Source organism: Eublepharis macularius, chromosome 12 (genome assembly GCF_028583425.1).
Source record: "Eublepharis macularius isolate TG4126 chromosome 12, MPM_Emac_v1.0, whole genome shotgun sequence".
Lineage (NCBI taxonomy): Eukaryota > Metazoa > Chordata > Lepidosauria > Squamata > Eublepharidae > Eublepharis > Eublepharis macularius.
The window spans coordinates 9,944,771-9,965,081 of NC_072801.1; the positions used below are offsets into that span (position 1 = coordinate 9,944,771).

The 20,311-nt window shown below is 47.4% G+C and overlaps 1 protein-coding gene across 1 annotated transcript in view; it reads left to right on the forward strand.

The window, feature by feature from the left end:
* The window catches only part of LOC129338918 (cytoplasmic phosphatidylinositol transfer protein 1-like), a 43,699-nt gene that overhangs the window by 5,861 nt on the left and 17,527 nt on the right, over positions 1-20,311 (forward strand). The window contains exons 2-3 of the mRNA XM_054993472.1: positions 326-493; positions 19,817-19,965. Of these exons, the coding sequence (XP_054849447.1) occupies positions 446-493; positions 19,817-19,965 (197 nt within the window). The 5' untranslated portion in view covers positions 326-445. The remainder of the gene's footprint in view (positions 1-325; positions 494-19,816; positions 19,966-20,311) is intronic.

Genomic DNA, 20,311 nt, shown 5'->3' on the forward strand with positions numbered 1-20,311 from the left:
TTGTATGTGCGTGGTGCAAGAAAGATACAAGCAGCCCTGCGGTAGAGACGGGACAGAGACGTAGCCTCACTTCACCTTTTCCTCCTGTGGTCCAGCTACGTGGATGGATACTGGAGAGACTGGTGACCTCACAACTGCTGCCATAACAACCAATTATGAAGTCACAAGTAGAGAGTGCCTGTCACCATGGAGGAAGGAAGCGGGGAGAGAGGACCGTGGAGTGAATTTGGGAGCAAAGCCCCCTCCTAATACTGCCTTGTCGAGCGTTACTCCATCTTAACACCTGCCCCTGACCCCACCGTGTGGTTTCCTGCCTCCCTCCTAGGATGCATCCTTCCCCGAAGAACACTCAGGGGCCACTTGGTTAGTGAAGAGCCAGCGTTTACATCCTGAGAGCATCAACCTTTTCGCCAGGCAGACAATCTGGATCCACGGGGACAGCATCATGTTGGTCAAAGAGTACCGTATTTGTATGCCCCTCACCACTGAAGAGGTAAATGCGGTCCAGTTCTGCTAAGCAGCATGTGAGTGCATGGGGAGGGCATGGGTGGGGTGGTGGGTGCATTCCGGCCTATTCATCAGTGGGGCAGATCTGAAACAGATGTGGGGTACCCTGGCAGAAGCAGTCTGGTTTCTAACAGGTGTCACTCCAGGTTCCGCCCCAGAGAATGAGACAGATGTACGAGTGAGCACGGCTTGGTTTGAGGGCCATCTCGCTGCATGTATTTCCTCTGTGTTTGGGGTCCCCAATTGTTAGGATTTATTCTTTTATAGCAGAGTCGCAGAATTGCACATTGGATGTAATGAGGACACACTCCCAGTGTCTAGCTCTATAAAAATAGTTTACTACATAAAAGGATAAAAAGGTTACATTGGTAGAAAAGAAGAAATGGCTAATTGGCTACATTGTTGCTAGCTTGTGAACTAAGCAGAGACTTTCTTGAATTGAACAAAGAGCAATAACACTTCAGGATATCTTTCCAGTTAATTGCCCCCCCCCCCCAATAAACTGGTTGCCCAATAGAGAATCCCACATCTACTTCATTAAGCATAAAGATCCCCATTCCTGTGGCAGGAAACCTTACTGGACAGCTGAGTGGTAAAATGCAAATCAGTTTACCAAGTAACGTAAACAGCAGTTTAACTCTTTCATGACTGAACGTAAACACTTGCTAGTTCCCAACACCCAGGCCATCTCCCATTTGGACCTTACTTCTCTAGAGGCGTTGTCTCCGACCTGGATGTCATCGCCAGGTTGACACCTTTGATCCACCCCCCTCTTGTACAGCCATTAAGCCTATTGTAGTTGCTCCTTCAGGATGGTGTGCAGTTCTTGGAGCTCTTCAGCCCAGTACCAGGCAGCAGGGACTGTAGACGCAGGGAGTACCCAGATCAGGAACTGGGGGTGGAAACCATAGCTGGCCTGGAAGGATGTCTGGCAGATGAAGGTGTGCACAGAATTGTACATGAACTCAGCTAACAACAACAGCTCAACCCCGTTGTCCTGCTGTTGGTTTACATAGCAACAGAGATACTGTTCTAAGGTGGCATTGGTCCGCTCGGTCTGGCTGTCCGACTGTGCCCTAGGACCAGTTTTACTAGTGAAATAGTGACGGAGCAGACCCGGTTTCCTACTGAGCCAGACTTCTGATAGTCCTCCTGGTTTTATATTGTCTTCTCTGACTATCTGTAATCCTCCAAGGTCTCTAGCCGAGATCATTCCCAGCTCTGTTGCTTGAGATCCCTCTTAACTGCAGGTGAAACCTGGCTCATGCAACAGATAGGATCTGTAGTGCTCAACTGTGGCTGCTTCCCATTGCTACCCCAACTGGGTTTGGGTTTCTTAGATTGTGTGCTGCTGGCTGAGGACTATTGCCATTTCTTACAGAGGCAGAGTTCGGTCTATTCATTCTTCTTCGTTGTTAGCTTTGGGGTGGGGTGGGGTCACTAAGGCTGAAATATGACTTGCTCGAGAACGTATCTGGAATCCTAGAAGCCACTTGTGTGGTGGGAACAAGAGAGGATATGTTAGCATCTGAGAACTTCTCACATGCTTCTGAGTCCTGGGCAGGGGTTTTTTTCTGAGAAAAGAGGTGGTGGAACTCAGGACCGCACAATGACGTCACTTGGGGTCAGCTGGAACAAGGGGAGAGTTTTTAAAAGTTTAAATGGTCTTCAGCCAAAATGGTCACATGGCCGGTGGCCCCGCCCCCTGATCTCCAGACAGAGGAGAGTTTAGATTGCCCTCTGCACCGCTCAGTGGCACGGAGGGCAATCTAAACTCCCCTCTGTCTGGAGATCAGGGGGCGGGGCCACCGGCCATGTGACCATTTTCAAGAGGCGCCAGAACTCCATTCCACTGCGTTCCTGCTGAAAAAAAGCCCTGGTCCTGGGTAAAGGGATAAATCTGACCTTTCTCCTTTGGTACAAAACCTGGAAGCACAAATAGTGAATAGTTGCCCAATATCTTGGACAGAGGTTTCTAAACGATATGCAAGCCTCTCCCCAATAACCGTTTCAAACCTGCTTTGCCTGATATGGGACAGTTCTCTCATATTTAAAGCAGGCCACGTGGAACAGTCCTTGCAGGGTTTTAGCACATCAGGGGTTGGTAGTTTGAAAGCAACGTTCCGGCCCTTCTCTGCAAATAGAAAGCTAATTTGGGAGGATTTCACATTCTAAATGCAGGAAGAAGTTGGAGGGGGAGAGGTGGCTTGTGTCTTTCCTGACTTCTTGGCTCAGCTGGAACTCGGTTTCAGATCTGTACCCCCTATACCATGCTGTCTACTACTACAACCAGCTGTTACTTTATGGTACAAATGGAAGTTAGAGAGGTCAGTAAATGTGACATTCACACTCCCCCAAAGGCACGCGAGCTCCCTGGGGCTGCACTAATTAATCCAGTTCTGGTGCGCACACACGATGGAGTGAAGGTTTATTCTATCACAAAGATTCCTGCCGCTTCTTAGTTGGCTTGAATCTCAGCAGACCCCAATACTGCAAATCTGAAACGGTCGTTGTGTTTGTAGGTGGGTGTGTGCACCATACTGGATTGTTTTCTCCCAGCTTCCAGAGCTGTTTCATGAGGCGTGGCACCAAGTGCTATTTCGATCGTGTGTTAGCTTCAGTGGGGCCGGCAGGACTTTCGGTGTGAGTCAGGAGGAGATGTTCTCCTTATCATGATGGCCAGAGGGCTGCTTGTTGGAGATCATGCAGTGCCATGGTTACGCTGACAATCTCTTTGTGCTAACTAGATTTAAGTTGCAGGCTGTTGGGGACTGGATCTCATTTGGATGGGTTTTTGGAAAAGTCAGTTCCATCAACTCAAATACGCTTCTGTAGGCAGAGATGGAACAACTTCTCTGGCTTCTAAAGCTTGTCTGCCTGGGATGTGCCATTGCAGGCATGAGGTCTAGCAACTTGCTTTTGAAAATAAACTAATGTTTTCAGGAATGCCTGCAATCCCACTCTGTGGTCATAAACCATTGCTGCACAACTGGAAGGATCGTTAGGTATCTTTAGCTGAGAAGGACAGGCTCAGCATTCCTTGGTGCACCTGCAGTTGGTGGGATGTGATGGTGGTGGTCTTAGTAAATCAGTAAATGATCTCCCCCCGCCCCCCTGCGAACCTGTGTTGTGCAAAACTAGCGGCTCTTTGCTCCCACTGCATGTATTCAGTTTCAAGTCTCTGCAGTTTTTCTTGTTCACCAGGTGATGATGGAGGTCAGCTTCGTAACTAGGTTTTCCCTTTCCCATTACAACCTCAAAATGGCCCTGTGAGGTTGGTGAGCCCGAGATAGATGGGAGCGGACCCGACATCAGCCAACAAAGCTTTATGGCTGTACAGGGATTTGAACCCCATAACCATTCCATCAATAGTTGTGGACAGGGATATATGTGAATGTTTGGGCCACTGTGGTGAGAAGGAACCCAAAGTTGAAAAAAAATGTGACAGTGACAAACCCTAGCCCAAAACGGGATGCAGCGAACCATGTTCCTGTCTCAAAACCCCCCTCTCACCAATCTGGGAGTCTGTGGGTCAGCTTGACGCCAGCCCTCCCGGGCTCTGTCACTCATACAGCTTCCTGCCTCCTCACGTGAAAAGCTTCAGTTGCCGTGGTAGCGTGCGTCATGGAAACTTCCTCCTAGGCAGGTCTGCAGAGAAACGGAAACCAAAGGTATGCAGTGGCGGCTCGGAGGGAGAGCTGGCTGGCGCTAGGAGGACGAAGACAGAGACGGGGGTGGGGGGGTGGAAAGGGCTTTGCAGCCAGAGCGGGCGGCAGGAAGCACAAAACCCAGGTTCTCTGCCACCCTCACAGGGACCCTTCGTGGAGGGCTTTGCCCCAAATGGACCAAAAAATGTGCTCTCACGAATTTGTCCTAAATTTGGGCTTGGTGTGGTATAGAACTAGCCTTACTTCTGCCCTGGGAGGAACCTATAATCAGTGGCAAATTTATGGGGAATCTCACAGAGATTTACCTCCTGTAGATTGTTAAATTGCCCTAGGTTGAGTCAGTGCCACTTCTGTACTGTGCATATTACATGTTGTTTATTTAAGTTTCTAGTCCTTATTTAAGTTTCTAGGCCTCTTTACGGCCTCTGTTAGTTTTCCTCTGCCCCTTCTAGTCAAAATATTGCCTCACGCCTGGCTGTTTTGCTTGGAATGGCTCCGGGCAACAGAAGCCTCTTTGGAACCTGTACGCCGCCCCTTCTTTAACCTTCTTGTTTCCTTTTCACAAGGGTAAGAGACCTGGGCCGTTTTCAGATGGCTAAAACTTCTGGAAAATTGTGCAAAACTCCTGGCACGATGGCGTCTTCATAGCGCAATTTCCCGTTTCATGGCGCGACTTCTGACATCATCGCGCCATTCAATGGGAAATTACGCTATGAAGATGCCATCCTGCCATGAGTTTTGCGTGATTTTCTGGAGGCATTAACTGGCATGTGAAAACGGTCCTGGGCTCAGTTTCCTGACCCCACACCCTCTGCAGCCTCTCAGATAACGCTGTCCCACACTCACTCTAATGTGACGATGCACCTCTTCCCTAAAACTGTGCTAACTAAATGGAGCCTCTGAATACTAGTTGCAGAGTTGGGATAAGGGAGCAAGTGTCCTCTATTTGGGGATGACCTGGAAATGGCTGTCTAGCTCTTGTTGGAAAAATAATGGTGGACCCTTGGTCTGATCTGGAGATACACACTTTGGAAAGAGCCAGGTGCCTCTAAGCGTGTGCAAAAGCCCTTCTCTTGCTTCTAAAGAGTGCGAGGCTTTTATAGAACACATGCCTTATCTTGGCAGCCCTATTCAAAGGAAAGATATGAATTTATCTGCTCCGTTTCACATCCTGCTCTTCAAGGAGTTCACAGGGTGGAGTATGTTGTATGTTCCACTTCTATTTTATCCTCACCACAACCCTGCAGGGTAGGAAAGGCTGCGAGAGTCTGGCCCAAGATCTCCCAGGGAGTGGTGTGGAGGGTTGAATCCAGCTCTCATAGTGCTTTAAGCATCATTCCAACCTGGTTTTCTAGTCTCAGATCTGGGAGGTGTGCAGTCATGGTGGGGGTGAATTTTGAACTCGGTTCTGGCTTAGCCGTTATGCTATTACAGCTGTGTTTGGGGGGCAGAAAGAACACACTCATTACATTTTTGAGGCTGTGGGGTGTGTGTATCATTTGGACACAGAAATGGCCAGCTCTGGGATGTGGCCTTGTCTTCCATCAGCAGCAGCCAGAGGAGAGTGTGGGGTCTTTGTGTCTCTCCTGGATCATCTGGCACCCCAGGCGGCTTATGGAAAGGGGATGAAATGCTTGTGTTGTGAGTGCCCTGGAGGGATTAAGCCTTGGTAACCATTGTAGATCATTCAGTCTTCCAGCAGCCGCCCAATGCAGACAAGGGCTACAGAGGCATTAGGCAGAGTTTCCCAAACGTGGCGTGTAGGAAGCCCTAGCATCCATATCCTAGAAGCAAAACCATGCCTTATGACTGCATCTTTGCATTGTGCAATTCTCCTTTCAGCTGTTGAGGTCTCTGATGCCTAACTCCTGGGGGGTCTTCCTCTAAACAGGTGTCAGAACTTTTCACTAGATACTGTCCATAAGATTTCAAGACTTTGTGAAGGCTGTCATGAGGACTAGAAACTTGCTTTGTTAAATCAAAACAATAAAGTTAATGTTCATAGAAAATTAAAGAGAGCCTACATCGCAGGGCTGGAATGAGGATTTTTTTTAAAGCGAGAGAAATTATCCCTCTTGCATGTTACCATGAACTACACGCAAGAAGGGTAGGATGTGCCTTTAATCAGATGGAGGACGGAACTCCGTATGCTGTAACTGAAGATCAGCAGAATGCAAAGTTGCAGTCCCCCAGCGCTGTCTTCTGCAGTTATTTCATCAATTGGGGTCTCCCAGGGTCCTTCAAAGCAAAATGGATCAGTGCCTCTGCTGCAGATTCACAAACTCCAGTTTGTTGAGTAGCATCACTCTTCACAACTGCTTGGCCACAGAACTGGTCACATGAAACTGTCTTATATAGAGTATATAAGGTCAGTATTGCTTACTCTGACTGGCAGCCACTACTCAGGATTTCCGGTAGAGGACTTTTGTGTCTCCTGCTACTAGAGTCTTCTAACAGAAGATGCTGGGATTGAACCGGGGACTTTCTGCATGCAAAACAAATGCCACTAAGCCACAGCCCCCTTGTATGGGGAGAAATGGGTTTTCTGCTGGGAAGTTTATGCTTTACTTTATTCCCATATGGGAACCCAAAACAGCTCACAACACTCTCCCTCTTTTTATCCTCACAACAACCCTGTAAAGTAGATTCAGGCTGAGAGAGCTCAAGGTCACCTAGCAAGCTTCATGCTGCACTGGGGATTTGAACCTGGGTCTCCCAGATCCTAGTCCAGCAGTTTAACCACTACACCACAGTGCCTGAGCAGCTGGCTCCACGTGTAGAAGAGATGGGGAGGACACGAGCCAAATGCCAAGCAGTTTGCAAGGAGGCAAGGAACAGATAAACCAGGACTTATACTTAGACAATTATTTGTTCCTTGATCTTGAAGAAGGAATCAAATCAGCTTGATCTTTTTGAAAGTCAAAAGCAGGGCTTTTTTTCAGCGGGAATGCAGTGGAACGGAGTTCCGGCACTTCTTAAAAATGGTCACATAGCTGGTGGCCCCGCCCCCTGGTCTCCAAACAGAGGGGAGTTTAGATTGCCCTCCGTGCCATCTGGAGATCAGGGGGTGGGGCCACCAGCCATATGACCATTTTCGCTGAGGGCGATTTAAACTTTAAAAAACTCCCCCCTTGTTCCAGGTGACCCAAAGTGACGTCATTGTGCGGTCCTGAGTTCCACCACTGAGTTCCACCACCTCTTTTCCCAGGAAAAAAGCCCTGGTCAAGTGTTTTCAGATATGGTTGCGTAGACGGGAGGGGACTCTTGGGGGGGGGGTTTAGGGATGTGATAGATCTTGAAACTCAAGCCAGTCAACCAGCCTGAGAAAGCACAGAGACTGTTCAGGCGAGGGCAGACAGTGTCCCGAAGGCTGCTGACTCCCAAGAGCGGTTCATTTGCCTGACTGCACATACCATGAGAACAAGGGTCTTGTTTTGCTCATGGTGAACGGCAGTTTACAAGCCCAGTCCCCCAAGGCATGCCCATGAGTGCACACAGGATATTTCTGCAATCCCACGTGCCAGTGGCTGTACCGAGGCCAGACGTGTCCTCTTTCCCACTCAATGTTCTCAGTATCTTCCACAGATTCATGGAAAACCCCAACTCCAGAGCAAGTTAGTAGTTCTCTTGATTGGGGAATAGCAAACTGAAAACTTTATCAGCCATTTCTGTCACGTGCAAAGCATAATAGTGGGGGCACGTGTACCTTCTGAACTCTGCTAACATCAGCACACTTCCATCCTGTGGACTTTTTCCTGCTTCTCTTCCCCCGCCCACACATCTAGGGAGTCGAGATTCCCTTCCTTGGTACACAGCCCTTATTCTTTCCCTGCAGCTGGAGTTTGGGTTGTCCTGTGTTTGTTGTGTTCCAGCACCAACTCTGGATTGGGTGGGGACTTCATTTGGCACCAGAGACAGTGATGAGACCAAGGCCTTGGAGGCACCCTTTGGCAGAACAGAGAGAGGAAACTAACATTCTCTGCTCCAAAGTTGACTCCTCTGTGTTGTGTGAGGTGGTGGGTGGAGCCAAATTGGTGTTTGCCGAATAGCTGTTTGCTGCCAGTTTTCCCTGCCTAACCACTGGGGAGGACTTCTTTTGGAACTGGGGAATTTAGAAAGTAAATTGGGCCGTGTCGCCTGAGAAGTGCCTGTTGGCACAACTGCAGCTCTGGGAGAGGCAGGTGCCCGTGCAGTGTTCTTATTCCTCCACATCAGATGACTCATTTGGTGAGGGGGGGGGGATGGAGACGTTTGTTCCAGAAAATTTTGTGTCTTTCTCTGGAGCAAAGCAGAGTGTGAGGTTTTAGTTGTAGGTCCCTCTTGAGTGTTACTAGCAAGAGTAGGGAGGCTGGCACAGGCAGGCACTACCTAAAACATTTTGGCACCAGTGATGCAGGGAAGAGCCTATTTGTTTCTTAGTAGTGGAGGTTGCTGAGAACTGGAAGTAAGAGTCAACTTTGTGAGGGTGCCCTGCACATGAATTATTGTTATTATTTATTTACAAATTTCGGCCCTGCATCCCAGACAAATATTTTGCCATCCATTTATGTTAGAAGTCACGGTGAATAGAAAACCCATGCGTTCTGTCCAAAGTCATAGATCCAGAGAAGTTAGCCATGTTAGTCTGTAGATGCAAAATAGTAAAGCTTCCAGTAGCACCTTTAAGACTAACCAACTTTATTGTAGCATAAGCTTTCGAGAACCACAGCTCGCTTCGTCAGATGCTGTGGTTCTCGAGAGCTGACGATGCATCTGATGAAGAGAGCTGCGGTTCTTGAAAGTTGATGGTGCATCTGATGAAGAGAGCTGTGGTTCTCAAAACCTTATGCTACAATAAAGTTAGTCTTAAAGTTGCTACTGGACTCTTTACTATTTTCCGAAGCCAGGTGTAATGATTTTAAGTAAATGTGTGTACGTGTCTTTAAATGCTTGGTGTGATACAGAGGAAGTGTGGGAGTGAAAGAGAGGGATGAGGGGGGTGAGATGATTGGCTGATGACTGAGAGTGTGGGCGGAGTGAAGGCAGTTTTAGAGTGAAAGTGGAGGAAAAAAGATTCAGTCAGGGCAAGGGAGGCTAAGGCTGTGCGCTGCCTGAGCATGTTCAAGTATTTTGAAAGAAATATAACCTGTGTGGAAGCCTAAACTGTGTTTGTGAAAGAACAATCAGTCAGGAAAATTAGGCAAACTGTGTGTGCGCCTGAGAAAAGGTCTTACTTGTAATTGAGAGAGAAATTAATATCAAAAGCAGGCAAACTGTGTGTGAAGCCTGAGGGAAGATCTCTGTGACTGAGTTTAAGTAAAGGACCTTTAAGAACTGAGAACTACTCTTTTGAAACCATCAGGTTTTAAAAATAATATGAAACCGATACGCTTCTTATAAAAATAAAAGTTTACTTTGTTTTTTCTATATCCCAGAGTATCTGTCATTCCTATATCCCATTCCTATCCTCAGGGTCACATAGTACCACGAAAAGCCTGACCCTTGGGCATGTTACTAAAAGAAATTTATTATTATTCTGGAATTTTATTCCTGGTGGCAGCAATCTACTCAGCGGGGGCAAGAATAAAAGGCTTAAAGACCAAACTACCCAAGAGAAAGAAAGGGGTCGTAGCACCAGGCATCCTGGTTTTTGCTAATGCGGACCCTATGGCGGGGCACAATCGGGGATGTTTACTGCTCCATGCAGTAAATCCACTCTTTTTCTGTACATACCTTTTTCATAATGGACTTTTCATAATCGACTGTTTCCTGAGTCTGTATCATTAAAAGCCGCTTCTCAACATTTCTTCACACTTTTAGTGTGGCCAAGAGCTAGAGCACGGGATTGGCTGATTCCAATGAAGAGGAAGAGCTTTGCAGATAGACCAATTTTATTGAGGCATAAGCTTCTGAGAACCACAGCTCTCTTCATCAGATGCATCTGACGAAGAGAGCAGTGGTTCTTGGAAGCTTATGCCTCAATAAATTTGGTTAGTCTTAAAGGTGCTACTGAAGGTTTTACTATTTTGCAACTTCAGATTAACACGGCTAACTCTTCTGGATTGCAGATAGATGTGACTCACGTTTGGAGTAGCGAGACATCTTTCAGACATTTGCCAATGGTGTCTGTCTTCAGTGCATTGTAAAGGAGCACGTAACTGTGAAGGCAGCTGACAAACCGTTGGGCTGTGTGTGGGAGAGTTTCCCGGGGATGCTTCCAGCATGCTCCAGGAGAGCGTGGAAGGATGTTGATTAGCGATGCGCTGTGCAAGCAAACAAAAATTTCATGCAAACATACCTAGAACATTTCTAAAATTGGATGAAGCACAGAAAGCATCTCTGCAGCAATTGCACCAGTGACAAGAGTCGTCCGGAAAACAATAAAATATGACAGTGCAGAAGCATTTTTGGAGTGCCGTGCTTCCCCTCCCTGCCTTGCATATTGAGCGCAAAAATCACATTTTCATTCCCAGAGAGCTCTTTCATCGGCAGGGCCCTTTGCAAGCACAAGCTGGGGCAGAACACTAAAAAGTTTGCTCAGTGCTGTATCTTTTGCATGAAGCAGTGATGTGGCCGTGAACTACACCCGCCCAAATTAGAAATATTTCCTGGAAAACACTTTACTGGTCTGAATGTTCCCCCCCCCAGTTTTTCCTCTCTGTTTAGTATATTGTTGCCCAACTTTCCTCAAAGGGCTAATGGCAGCATGCATCTCTTGTTCGTCCTCACAACCACGCTGTGAGGTAGGTTAGGATGAGAGACAGTGGCTGGCCCCAAGTCACCAAGCAAGCTCTGCGGCTGGGTGGGGATTTGCACCCGTTGTTGATGCTGTATCCACTATGCGCGCTGGCCTGCCCTGCCTTTTCAGCCCTCTTTGACACCGTTGCTGTGTTGCTTCGATGCGTTAGCCCAGCCCCAAATGCTGGCACGGTTCGCTTTTTCTAAGATGGGACGGATGGTGACGGCAGCCTGTAAGGGATCTCATGAATAGGACCATGTCATGGTGCTGCATAACCAATCACATTTGGTGCCTCTTGAGGGCAAGTGAAGGCAGTGGAGAGTGGGAGCAGAAGAACATTTTAAGTGCCCCAAAATCATTTAAAATGGAGGTGTTATTTGACAATTTGCAGAAAACACAGTCACAGCAGCAGGGCCCTCTCCATAACTGGTTTTAGCATATAGATTTGTCTGTGGGTGAGAACTGCCAGTTGCATCTTCTGCTCCATGTTTTGTCCTCCTTAAGCAGATACCTGAATTCCCTCTTACATCTGCAGAACAGAGGATGAAAGCTCACCCGCTAGTCATTCCTTAGAAGGGAGAAAATGTGGCTCTGTTTCAAGAGCAGGGGATATTTCTCTTCAGTGCTTGTACCCGTCCTTTCATTATCTTTGGAGAGCCTATTCTAACATGTGTTGTTGATGTGGTACGGTCCTCATCGGGGGAGGCTGTACCCTTTCACACAGGTATGCATTTGTATGAAAGAGCTCCTGTTGGAAAATCACTGCCACAAAATGTGTCTTATCAGATTAAAGTGTCTCCACATGGAGAGAATTTGATGCATGAATTTCTTTTACTCATAGGCCTCCCTGTGTGAAACTCGAGGCGAGCGCTATCCTCACGTATGGACTGTGTTGCCACCTTAGTTTACAAATGGTGTTCTGTCACTAAAGAGAAAGAAATTGGGAGACCCCTGGTTCGAATCCCAATGTTTCCTCTAACTCACCCAGGGCTACATTCAGATGTCACTGGCTGCACCTTCTAGCCTGCCAGTCCTTCCCTTCTCATCCCAGATGTGAGGGCCTGTGTTGAGCACACAAGGCAAGGCACCATATGCCTGCTCAGAGGCTTTTTGATGACCCCTTCAGGCGTTGCAAGGTTGCGCCTTGACGTTGCCAATAGATATGAGAGTCGTACCTTGGCCCAGGAGTTGGAGATGCCTGATGGTTGGTGAGCCCTGCAGTCTGTGGGAGATTCAGTCCCTCTTTGCCATGCGCCAGGCTAAAAGTAGTTCATTTTAACTCAGCCAATGTTTCAGGTTGGACCTGAGCAAATAGCCCTGGCTGTCATGTTCAGGACCTGCAAGGACCTGATGGCTTTCCGAGAGTCAGTGTTTACTCTGTGGATACAACTCCCTTCCTGTCAGCATTCTCAGTAAAGCAGCCTCTTGTTGCTTCTTGCAGTGGCAAAAAAATCTTGTTTTCATTTAAGGACCCAGAAGCTCACCTGTTGCACCTGGCAAGATGCAAGTGTGAACCCATCAAATATACACTTGCTTATAATTCCTCTTTGAGTTGGGTTGTCAACCTCCAGGCAGTGGCTGGAGTTCTCCTGGAATTACAGCTGGTGTCCAGGCCGGAGATGATTTCCCCTGGAGAAAATAGCTGCCTTGGAGGATGGGCTCAATGGCATGATACCCCGCTGAGGCCCCACCCCTTCTCCAAACCCTGCGTTCTCCTGGCTCCACTTTAAACCTTATCTCAGGATAGTCCTCATCAGTCAGGAAAGTGGCCCAAGAATCAATGCTGCTCCTATTTTTTTAACAAATGCACGTTTCTGTCCCGCATGAGCAAAGGACACTAAAGTTTCATGTGTGTTCTGATAGAACGCGGTGCAGTACATGATGGCATGTGGTTTTTTTTCTTTTGCTGCTTGTATTTTTAACTTTTATAAGCTGCCTTGAGAGAGGCATTTTGGTTTTTATTTTAAACTGAAGGGGAGGGGTGAAAAGGAAACAAAACATGAATACCTTGGCAACCAGGGCCTCCGGTTGAGGAGAAGCCAAGGTCATTTCTTGCTGCAAGCCGGGCTTGTCCGGGCTTCCCCAGCCTGCTGCAGCCTTGACCCTGGAGTCCCCCATGCCTGCGAATTCTTGTGCGAGGCCCTCGTAGAGCCAACACATTCCAGGCCAGGAGACCCTGCCTGTTGCCTGTGGGATGCTTCCAGCTGCCAGCCTGCCAGAGGGGAAGCCAGCTCTGCCAACAGCTGCTTGGTCGCTTCTGCTGCCCCTGAAGCACAGGAGATCTGTCCCTGTTCTATGTGCAGCTTCGCACAGTTGTCAAGAGAGAGTCTTCTGTGTGCAGACACAATGGGACAGAAAACAGGGAACTGGATGGGGGGAGGGCTCCCTATATAACTGGGAGGGAGGGTTGGGGAAGATCTCTAGGGTATGCAAGAAGAAATCATACTTGGTTAGTTTAGAAAAATATTCTCGGGCTAACGGAGAAGGATGGCTGCACCTGTGCACTGCAGTGTGCCTGCAGGTGGCGGTGAGAGGCAGTTAGGCACATAGCTATAGCGTGTTCAAAGCACTTCACATATATTACCTAATTGTAATACTTACAACGGTCATGGAAGGTAGTCAGCATTATTACCCTTATTGAGGGATCGTGGCAAAGGGTGCCTTGCCCGAGCTCCTACAGATAGTTTTTGGCCGAGATGAGATTTGAGTTGGGCATGGCAGTTCAGCAGCTGTGCCACAACGGCTCCCAGCCTTGACTGCGCTGTTATGCACATGTGTCAAAGTCTAGGTTTTCTCTCCCTCCTCGAACAATTTGACCCAGCAGATATAGAATGTGCGTCCAGATGCACATCAAGTGCACACACTTCCTACCTGCACTGCGTCACTTCCTACAGAATCCTGGTGCAAATATTGTGTTTGGATGTACATCACACGCTTTCCACACACAACAGTAAATTTTATAAGGTTCTGTATTTGGTTAACATTTAAAGAGCAGCGTTTCCCCTCCCAACCATTCTGTCCTGATAGCTCACGCTGATAGCCCTGCTCTGTCCATCCACATGCATGGCTCCAGCCCCCAGAGCCTTATTTTCTATATGCTTCTGGAATCGAGAAAAAGCTCAGTGCCATTGGCCTATCCTTAGACTCCTATTTTTGCTGTCGCAAGCAGAGGCTTTTCAAATGATCAAATGCAGAGTTCTGGATATTGAACTACAAAACCTTTATAGCCCGGCTAACAAAACTTGCTCTCCCGTGAGGTTAGGGATTTCATTTAAAATAGGACACATGGCTTCCTTCTTTGCAAAACCCCCAACAGTGTAGAGCCTTTTCTCTGGCTAGATTCAATGTCGTGCCATCAGCAGTCTTATACGGCAGATTCCAAAAGGTAGCCTGCTCTGCTAGACTCTGTCTGTGTAAGTTAAAATGTACTGAAACGGTCCCACACATTCTCTTCTATTGTCCCTTTTATGCAAAGATCCGTTTTAAGTATCTTGGCCCTATTCTTGGAAATAAGACAGGTCTGTCTGATCAAATTAAAGCCCAGTATATCTTGAAGGACATCTTTCCTGGTACAACCGAAAAGGTTGCTTTGTTTCTCCAATATGTCATTAAGGTTCGTCAAGATAAGACTCAGGGATGATGCTATATTTAAATTTGATCTGTACAAGTTTTTATCTTCTTATTGTAATAATCCTGCAATTTGTACTAGCCTGTCTTTTATGCTATTATGCCATTAAAGGTCTTGATGGATGGATGGATGTGATCCAGTGGTCACTACCAGGGCTTTTTTTCAGTGGGAATGCAGTGGAATGGAGTTCCAGAACCTCTTGAAAATGGTCACATGGCCGGTGGCCCCGCCCCCTGATCTCCAGACAGAGGGGAGTTGAGATTGCCCTCCGCGTCGCTGAGCGACGCGGAGGGCAATCTCAACTCCCCTCTGTCTGGAGATCAGGGGGCGGGGCCACCGGCCATGTGACCATTTTCTCCTAAGGCAACCCCCTGAGTTCCACCGCCTCTTTTCCCAGAAAAAAAGCCCTGGTCACTACTGATCAGCTTCTGAGGCATGGCAGCATTTCCCAGCATTTCCTAGCATTTCCCAGAGCAAGTAACCGTTTGGAACAGAGATGCCTGAAAAACAACATCGTGTTTGTGTGAAGTAAAAGAGGAAGGAGTTCAGGGTGTCACTTGGCGACACGCACCAGGAACAATATAAACTTCAGCAGAGCCTCAAGGGCTCCTTTTGGACAGGGCTGGCAGTTGTGCGGGTCCCGGAGGCAACGAGGCATAAGACAGGACGGTCACTTTCTACCACATCGCTAGTTCCCAGGATGCACCTTGGCCCCTTGGGCAGAGCACCAGCCGTGCGTGCTGAGCAAAATGGTCTGGCGTGCCATTGCTTGGTGCCTGTGCCAGGAAGTTGGTTGTCCCCTTCTGCTCTTGCCAGTTTCCATACACTGTTGGTTAACTGGACTCCGTGAAGGATCCTCTGGGTGCCAGACCTCACACATGCAGAGCCACATCCTGGAGATCTGGAGCTGATTCCCAGGGGAAATGGGGGGTCAGTGGTCCAACCAGCTGCCAGGGACATAAATCTCTCGGTAAAGTGGTGCTCTGTTGAGCTCAGTGTAAATCTAAGGAGGGGTGTGTTAAAAAAACATCTTCTCTAAGTAGCTGTTGTATTTAAAAGTGTCAAGGGTTAATGAGAGAGCCAGTTTGGTGGTGTGGTTGAGAGCGGTGGGACTCTAATCTGGAGAGATTCCCCACTCCTTGAAACTAGCTGGGTCAGTCACAGCTCTCTCAGAGCTCTCTCAGCCCCAGCCACTTCAAAGGGTGATTGTTGTGGGGATAATAATAACACACTTTGTAAACTGCTCTGAGTGGGCCTTAAGTTGTCCTGAAGGGTGGTAGGTAAATCAAATGTTGTTGTTATTATTAATGCTACACTGGTATTCTTAGGCACCAGCCAGCTGCCGTAAGCATGATGCCATCCGCGTGGGACTCCAAATGCCTCTAGTTTTAAAATGGGGGGAGGAATACATTTCCCATGAAATTGATCCAGTGTTTGCTGTCTGCATCTCCATATCAAAGGAGTTGTTTACATCCCCCCTCTCCTCCTCCCCCCTCCCCCCCCTCTCCTCCTCTATATTTGACCAGTTTCCTTCTGCCCCTCCATGCATCTGACGAAGAGAACGTGATTCTCGAAAGCTTGTGCTACAATAAAATTGGTTAGTCTTAAAGGTGCTACTGGACTGATTCTGCTACTACAGACTAACACGGCTAACTCCTCTGGATCTCTTTTTTTAATGATTTGGTTCCTTGTTTTAAAGGTTTTATTGTTTTGTTCTCTTATCTGCTTCTGTTTGCCCTCCTTGTCAGACTATATTCAGCACAGTGGCATCAAATAGAGAGCCAGATGTGAAATAAGAATGTGCTTAGAATAAGAGATATTATGATTTAAATTTGGTAGGAAAATATAAATGAAATAGATTTAAGTAATAAGAAGGGTTAAGGGTTGGAAAGCTGTTGGAAGTCAATAGGGAGGGGGGAGGAAAAGGGTGGGGGACAGAGCAAGGGGGAAAAATGGGATTATTTGTGTTAAATTTGGAAATTTTCTTTTGTTTTTCCACTCACTAATAAAATTTTATTTAAAAAAAAAATAGAGAGCCAGATGTCACTGGGGCTAGAGAACCTCAGGTACGGAATCCTATAAAACAGACAGCTGAGTTGATCACCAGTAGAACAGCGGGGTTTGAGTCCAGTGACACCTTGTGTGTGTGTTATGTGCCATCAAGTCACCTATGACCTATGGCGACCTTATGAATGAAAGACCTCCAAAACGTCCTATCATTAACAGACTTGCTCAGATCCTGCAAACTGGAGAACGTGGCTTCTTTAATTGAGTCCAGCCATCTCGTTTTAGGTCTTCCTCTTTTCCTACTGCCTTCCACTTTTCTTAGCATTTTTGACTTTTCCAGAGAATCTTGTCTTCTCATGATGTGACCAAAGTACAATAGCTTTAGTTTTGTCATTTTAACTTCTAGGGAGAATTCAGGCTTGATTTGATCTAGAACCCACTTATTTGTCTTTTTTACTAGGATTTGGGAAACCCAGGTCTGAATCTTCACCTTTGCCATGAAGCTTGCTAGATAACGTTATGCCAGCCAGTCCCTCTCAGCCTCACCTACCTCACAGAGGTGTTGTACAGGTAAACTGGGGGCAGTGATAGCTACCCTGAACTCCTTGGAGAAGAGGTAGGGAGAGAATCATGAGAGAGACGTTCTGCCTTCAGAGCAGCAAAGAGAAGTCATGCTAGAAGCAGCACTTGATCAACAACTTTAGTGGGCTCTTGTGCACAGGAAAAAAATGTGTGTGGAAACAAACTAGATATCTTCCATTTTCCCTGAGATGCTGGCTTTCCAAGTGCAGTGGGCGATCCAAAACGTCGATCACCCCCTTGCCCTTTCAGGAGGTAATTTGGAGTGAAGTCAGGCTTTGTGAGTATGAAGCTTGCCAGATGATGGGCTGGGTGGCGGCTTTTAATTCTTAACTTTTAGCACCCGTGTATATACCTGCATGTTTTATTCTCACAGTAACAGATTTTCCCACCCACCCCACTTTTCCATGGGAAGAATCATCTGTTTATAAAAATAGATTTGAGCATTTTGCAAGCTTGGGATCCTTCCTAGGATGAAGGGGACTTTAAAGAACAAATGAGCAGTAAAGCATCTCTCTGCCTGCCTGTCTGTCTGTCTAAGTATTAAGATAATAATATTGCCATACAGATAGTGTTTGGGAGTGTACATAAAGCTTCTGACCATTTCTGTGATGTTTAGATTGGTGTTGTTATTACCATATGGGAAAGAAGGGAATATGGGGGGAGACACAGGCTGCTTCCTACTGAGGCGGAAGCAGACCTTTTCCTGGGGGGGACTTCTAGTTTCACCACTGAGTCCCTTGCAGGTTATACCTTTCTAAGACCATTAAGTTAAAGAAGGCTGTGTGACTGCCTAGGACTGCACTGTTAGTTATCCCAATCTTTAAGAAAGGGAAGAAGGTCGACCCAGGAAACTACAGGCCGGTCAGTCTGACTTCTGTTGCTGGGAAGATATTAGAGCAGATTTGAAAGGGATCGATCTGTAAGCATCTGAAGGACCGCTCAGTGATCCGGGGAAGTCAGCATGGTTTTGTCCCTAACAGATCCTGGCAGACCAACCTGGTTTCCTTCTTTGATTGAGTGACCAGCTTACTGGATCGGGGGAACTCTGTTGATGTGATTTATCTGGATTTCAGCAAAGCTTTTGATAAGGTTCCCCATGACATTCTAATGGGTAAACTGGAAAACTGCGGACTGGATTATAGGACAGTTCGGTGGATAGGGAACTGGTTGGAGGACCGCACTCAAAGAGTGGTGGTCAATGGCATTTCATCAGATTGGAGGAAGGTGTCCAGTGGGGTGCCGCAGGGCTCAGTTTTGAGCCTGGTACTTTTCAATATTTTTATCAATTATGTGGATGAAAGAGTGGAAGGGCTGCTCATTGAATTTGCTGATGATACCAAATTGGGAGGAGTGGCAAACACCCAAGAAGATAGAATTAAAATTCAACAAGACCTGAATACTCTGGAGAAGTGGGCAGCTGTGAACAGGATGCAATTCAACATAGATAAGTGCACAGTATTACATCTGGGCCACAAAAATGTGAAGCACAAATACTGGATGGGGGATACACTTCTGGGCAGTAGTATATGTGAAAGGGATCTTGTGGTAAGAGTGGACTGTAAACTGAATATGAGCAGTCAGTGTGATGCGGTGGCAAAAAAGGCTAATTCAATCCTGGGTTGTATCAAAGGGGCCATAGCATCGAAATCGCAGGAGGTCATAGCCCCTCTCTATACTGCCTTGGTCAGGCCGCACCTGGAGTATTGTGTGCAGTTCTGGAGGCCTCACTTCAAAAAGGATGTGGACAAAATCGAGAGGGTGCAGAAGAGAGCAATGAGGATGATCAGGGGTCTGGAGACTGAGCCCTATGAGGAAAGGCTGAGGGCCTTGGGAATGTTTAGTTTGGAGAAGAGGAGGTTGAGGGGGGACATGATTGCTCTTTTTACGTATTTGAAAAGCTGTCATTTGGAGGAGGGCAGGGAGCTGTTCCAGTTGGCAGCAGAGGGTAGGACCCAAAGCAATGGGCTTAAATTGCATGCACAAAGGTACCGGCTGGATATTAGAAAGAACTTTTTCACGGTCAGAGTAGTTCAAAAGTGGAATCAGCTTCCTAGGGAGGTGGTGAGCTCCCCTTCACTGACAGTTTTCAAGAAGAGGCTGGATGAATCTTTGTCAGGGATACTTTAGGCTGATCCTGCACTGGGCAGGGGGTTGGACTAGATGGTCTGTGTGGCCCCTTCCAACTCTATGATTCTGTTAGCCACTGGAATCAAAGCAGTTCTTACTTGCATCAAAAGCTCAAAAATATCTTTTATTCAACTTTACAGAGGAGAGATTGGCACAGAATAGAACTAATTTGCTTGAATATTAATATTACATTAAAATGAGATGCTTTTTTAAAAAAAAGAGTTTGGGAATCTAGCCAGGGCAAGCTCGCCTTTCTAAAATTAGAGAAATCAGCATTGGTAATGAGACGGGAAGCCTATGTCTCGATTCAGTCCAGGTGGATGCATTAGAGTCAGCATGCTTTGCCCTTCCTCAATTTTATTCTTAAAACAATCCCCTGAGGCAGGCTATGCTAGGAGTGGGGTAATGGTCCAAGGTCACCCAGTCACCTGGGGGTGCAGTGGGTCTTGGAACCCGGGACCCCTTTGTCATATTCTGATACTGTAACCCCAGTCAGGTTCTTCCGCCCTCCCCTGCCCTGGACACACAGAATCCTGCAAGCCCTTCTTAAACTGGGTGTGCTTTTGTGCTTCCTTGCAGTACCGAGTCGGGCAGCTGTACACCATCAGCAAGCACAGCCACCAGGAGAGCGACAAAGGAGAAGGGGTGGAAGTTGTGAAAAATGAGCCACACGAAGACCCCGTCCACGGCCAAGGCCAGTTCACAGAGAAGCGGGTGCACCTGTCCAGGTGAGAGGGGAACCCCAGAGCACTTCAAGACCTACCTGTCACTCAAGCCCTGCAGTGGGGCAGGGCACTGTTCTTTATCACTTTGAACAATGATTACACTGTAACACTATTGGATGTTGATGCAGCAGTGCTTCAAGGTACTCCATTATCTCCCCACCACCACCCACCGTGTGCACACACACACAGATGAAAAACTGAGGTTTGCGGACTTTTCCCCACTAAAATATTTGGAAACAAGCCCTGCTCTTCTGGCCCCCAAGGTGTGCTTTAGGGCAGAATGCATGGACTGTGGTAGCTGGGGGTGCCTTTTGAGCTCCAGAGGCGGCTGAATCCTGGAGGCTTGCTG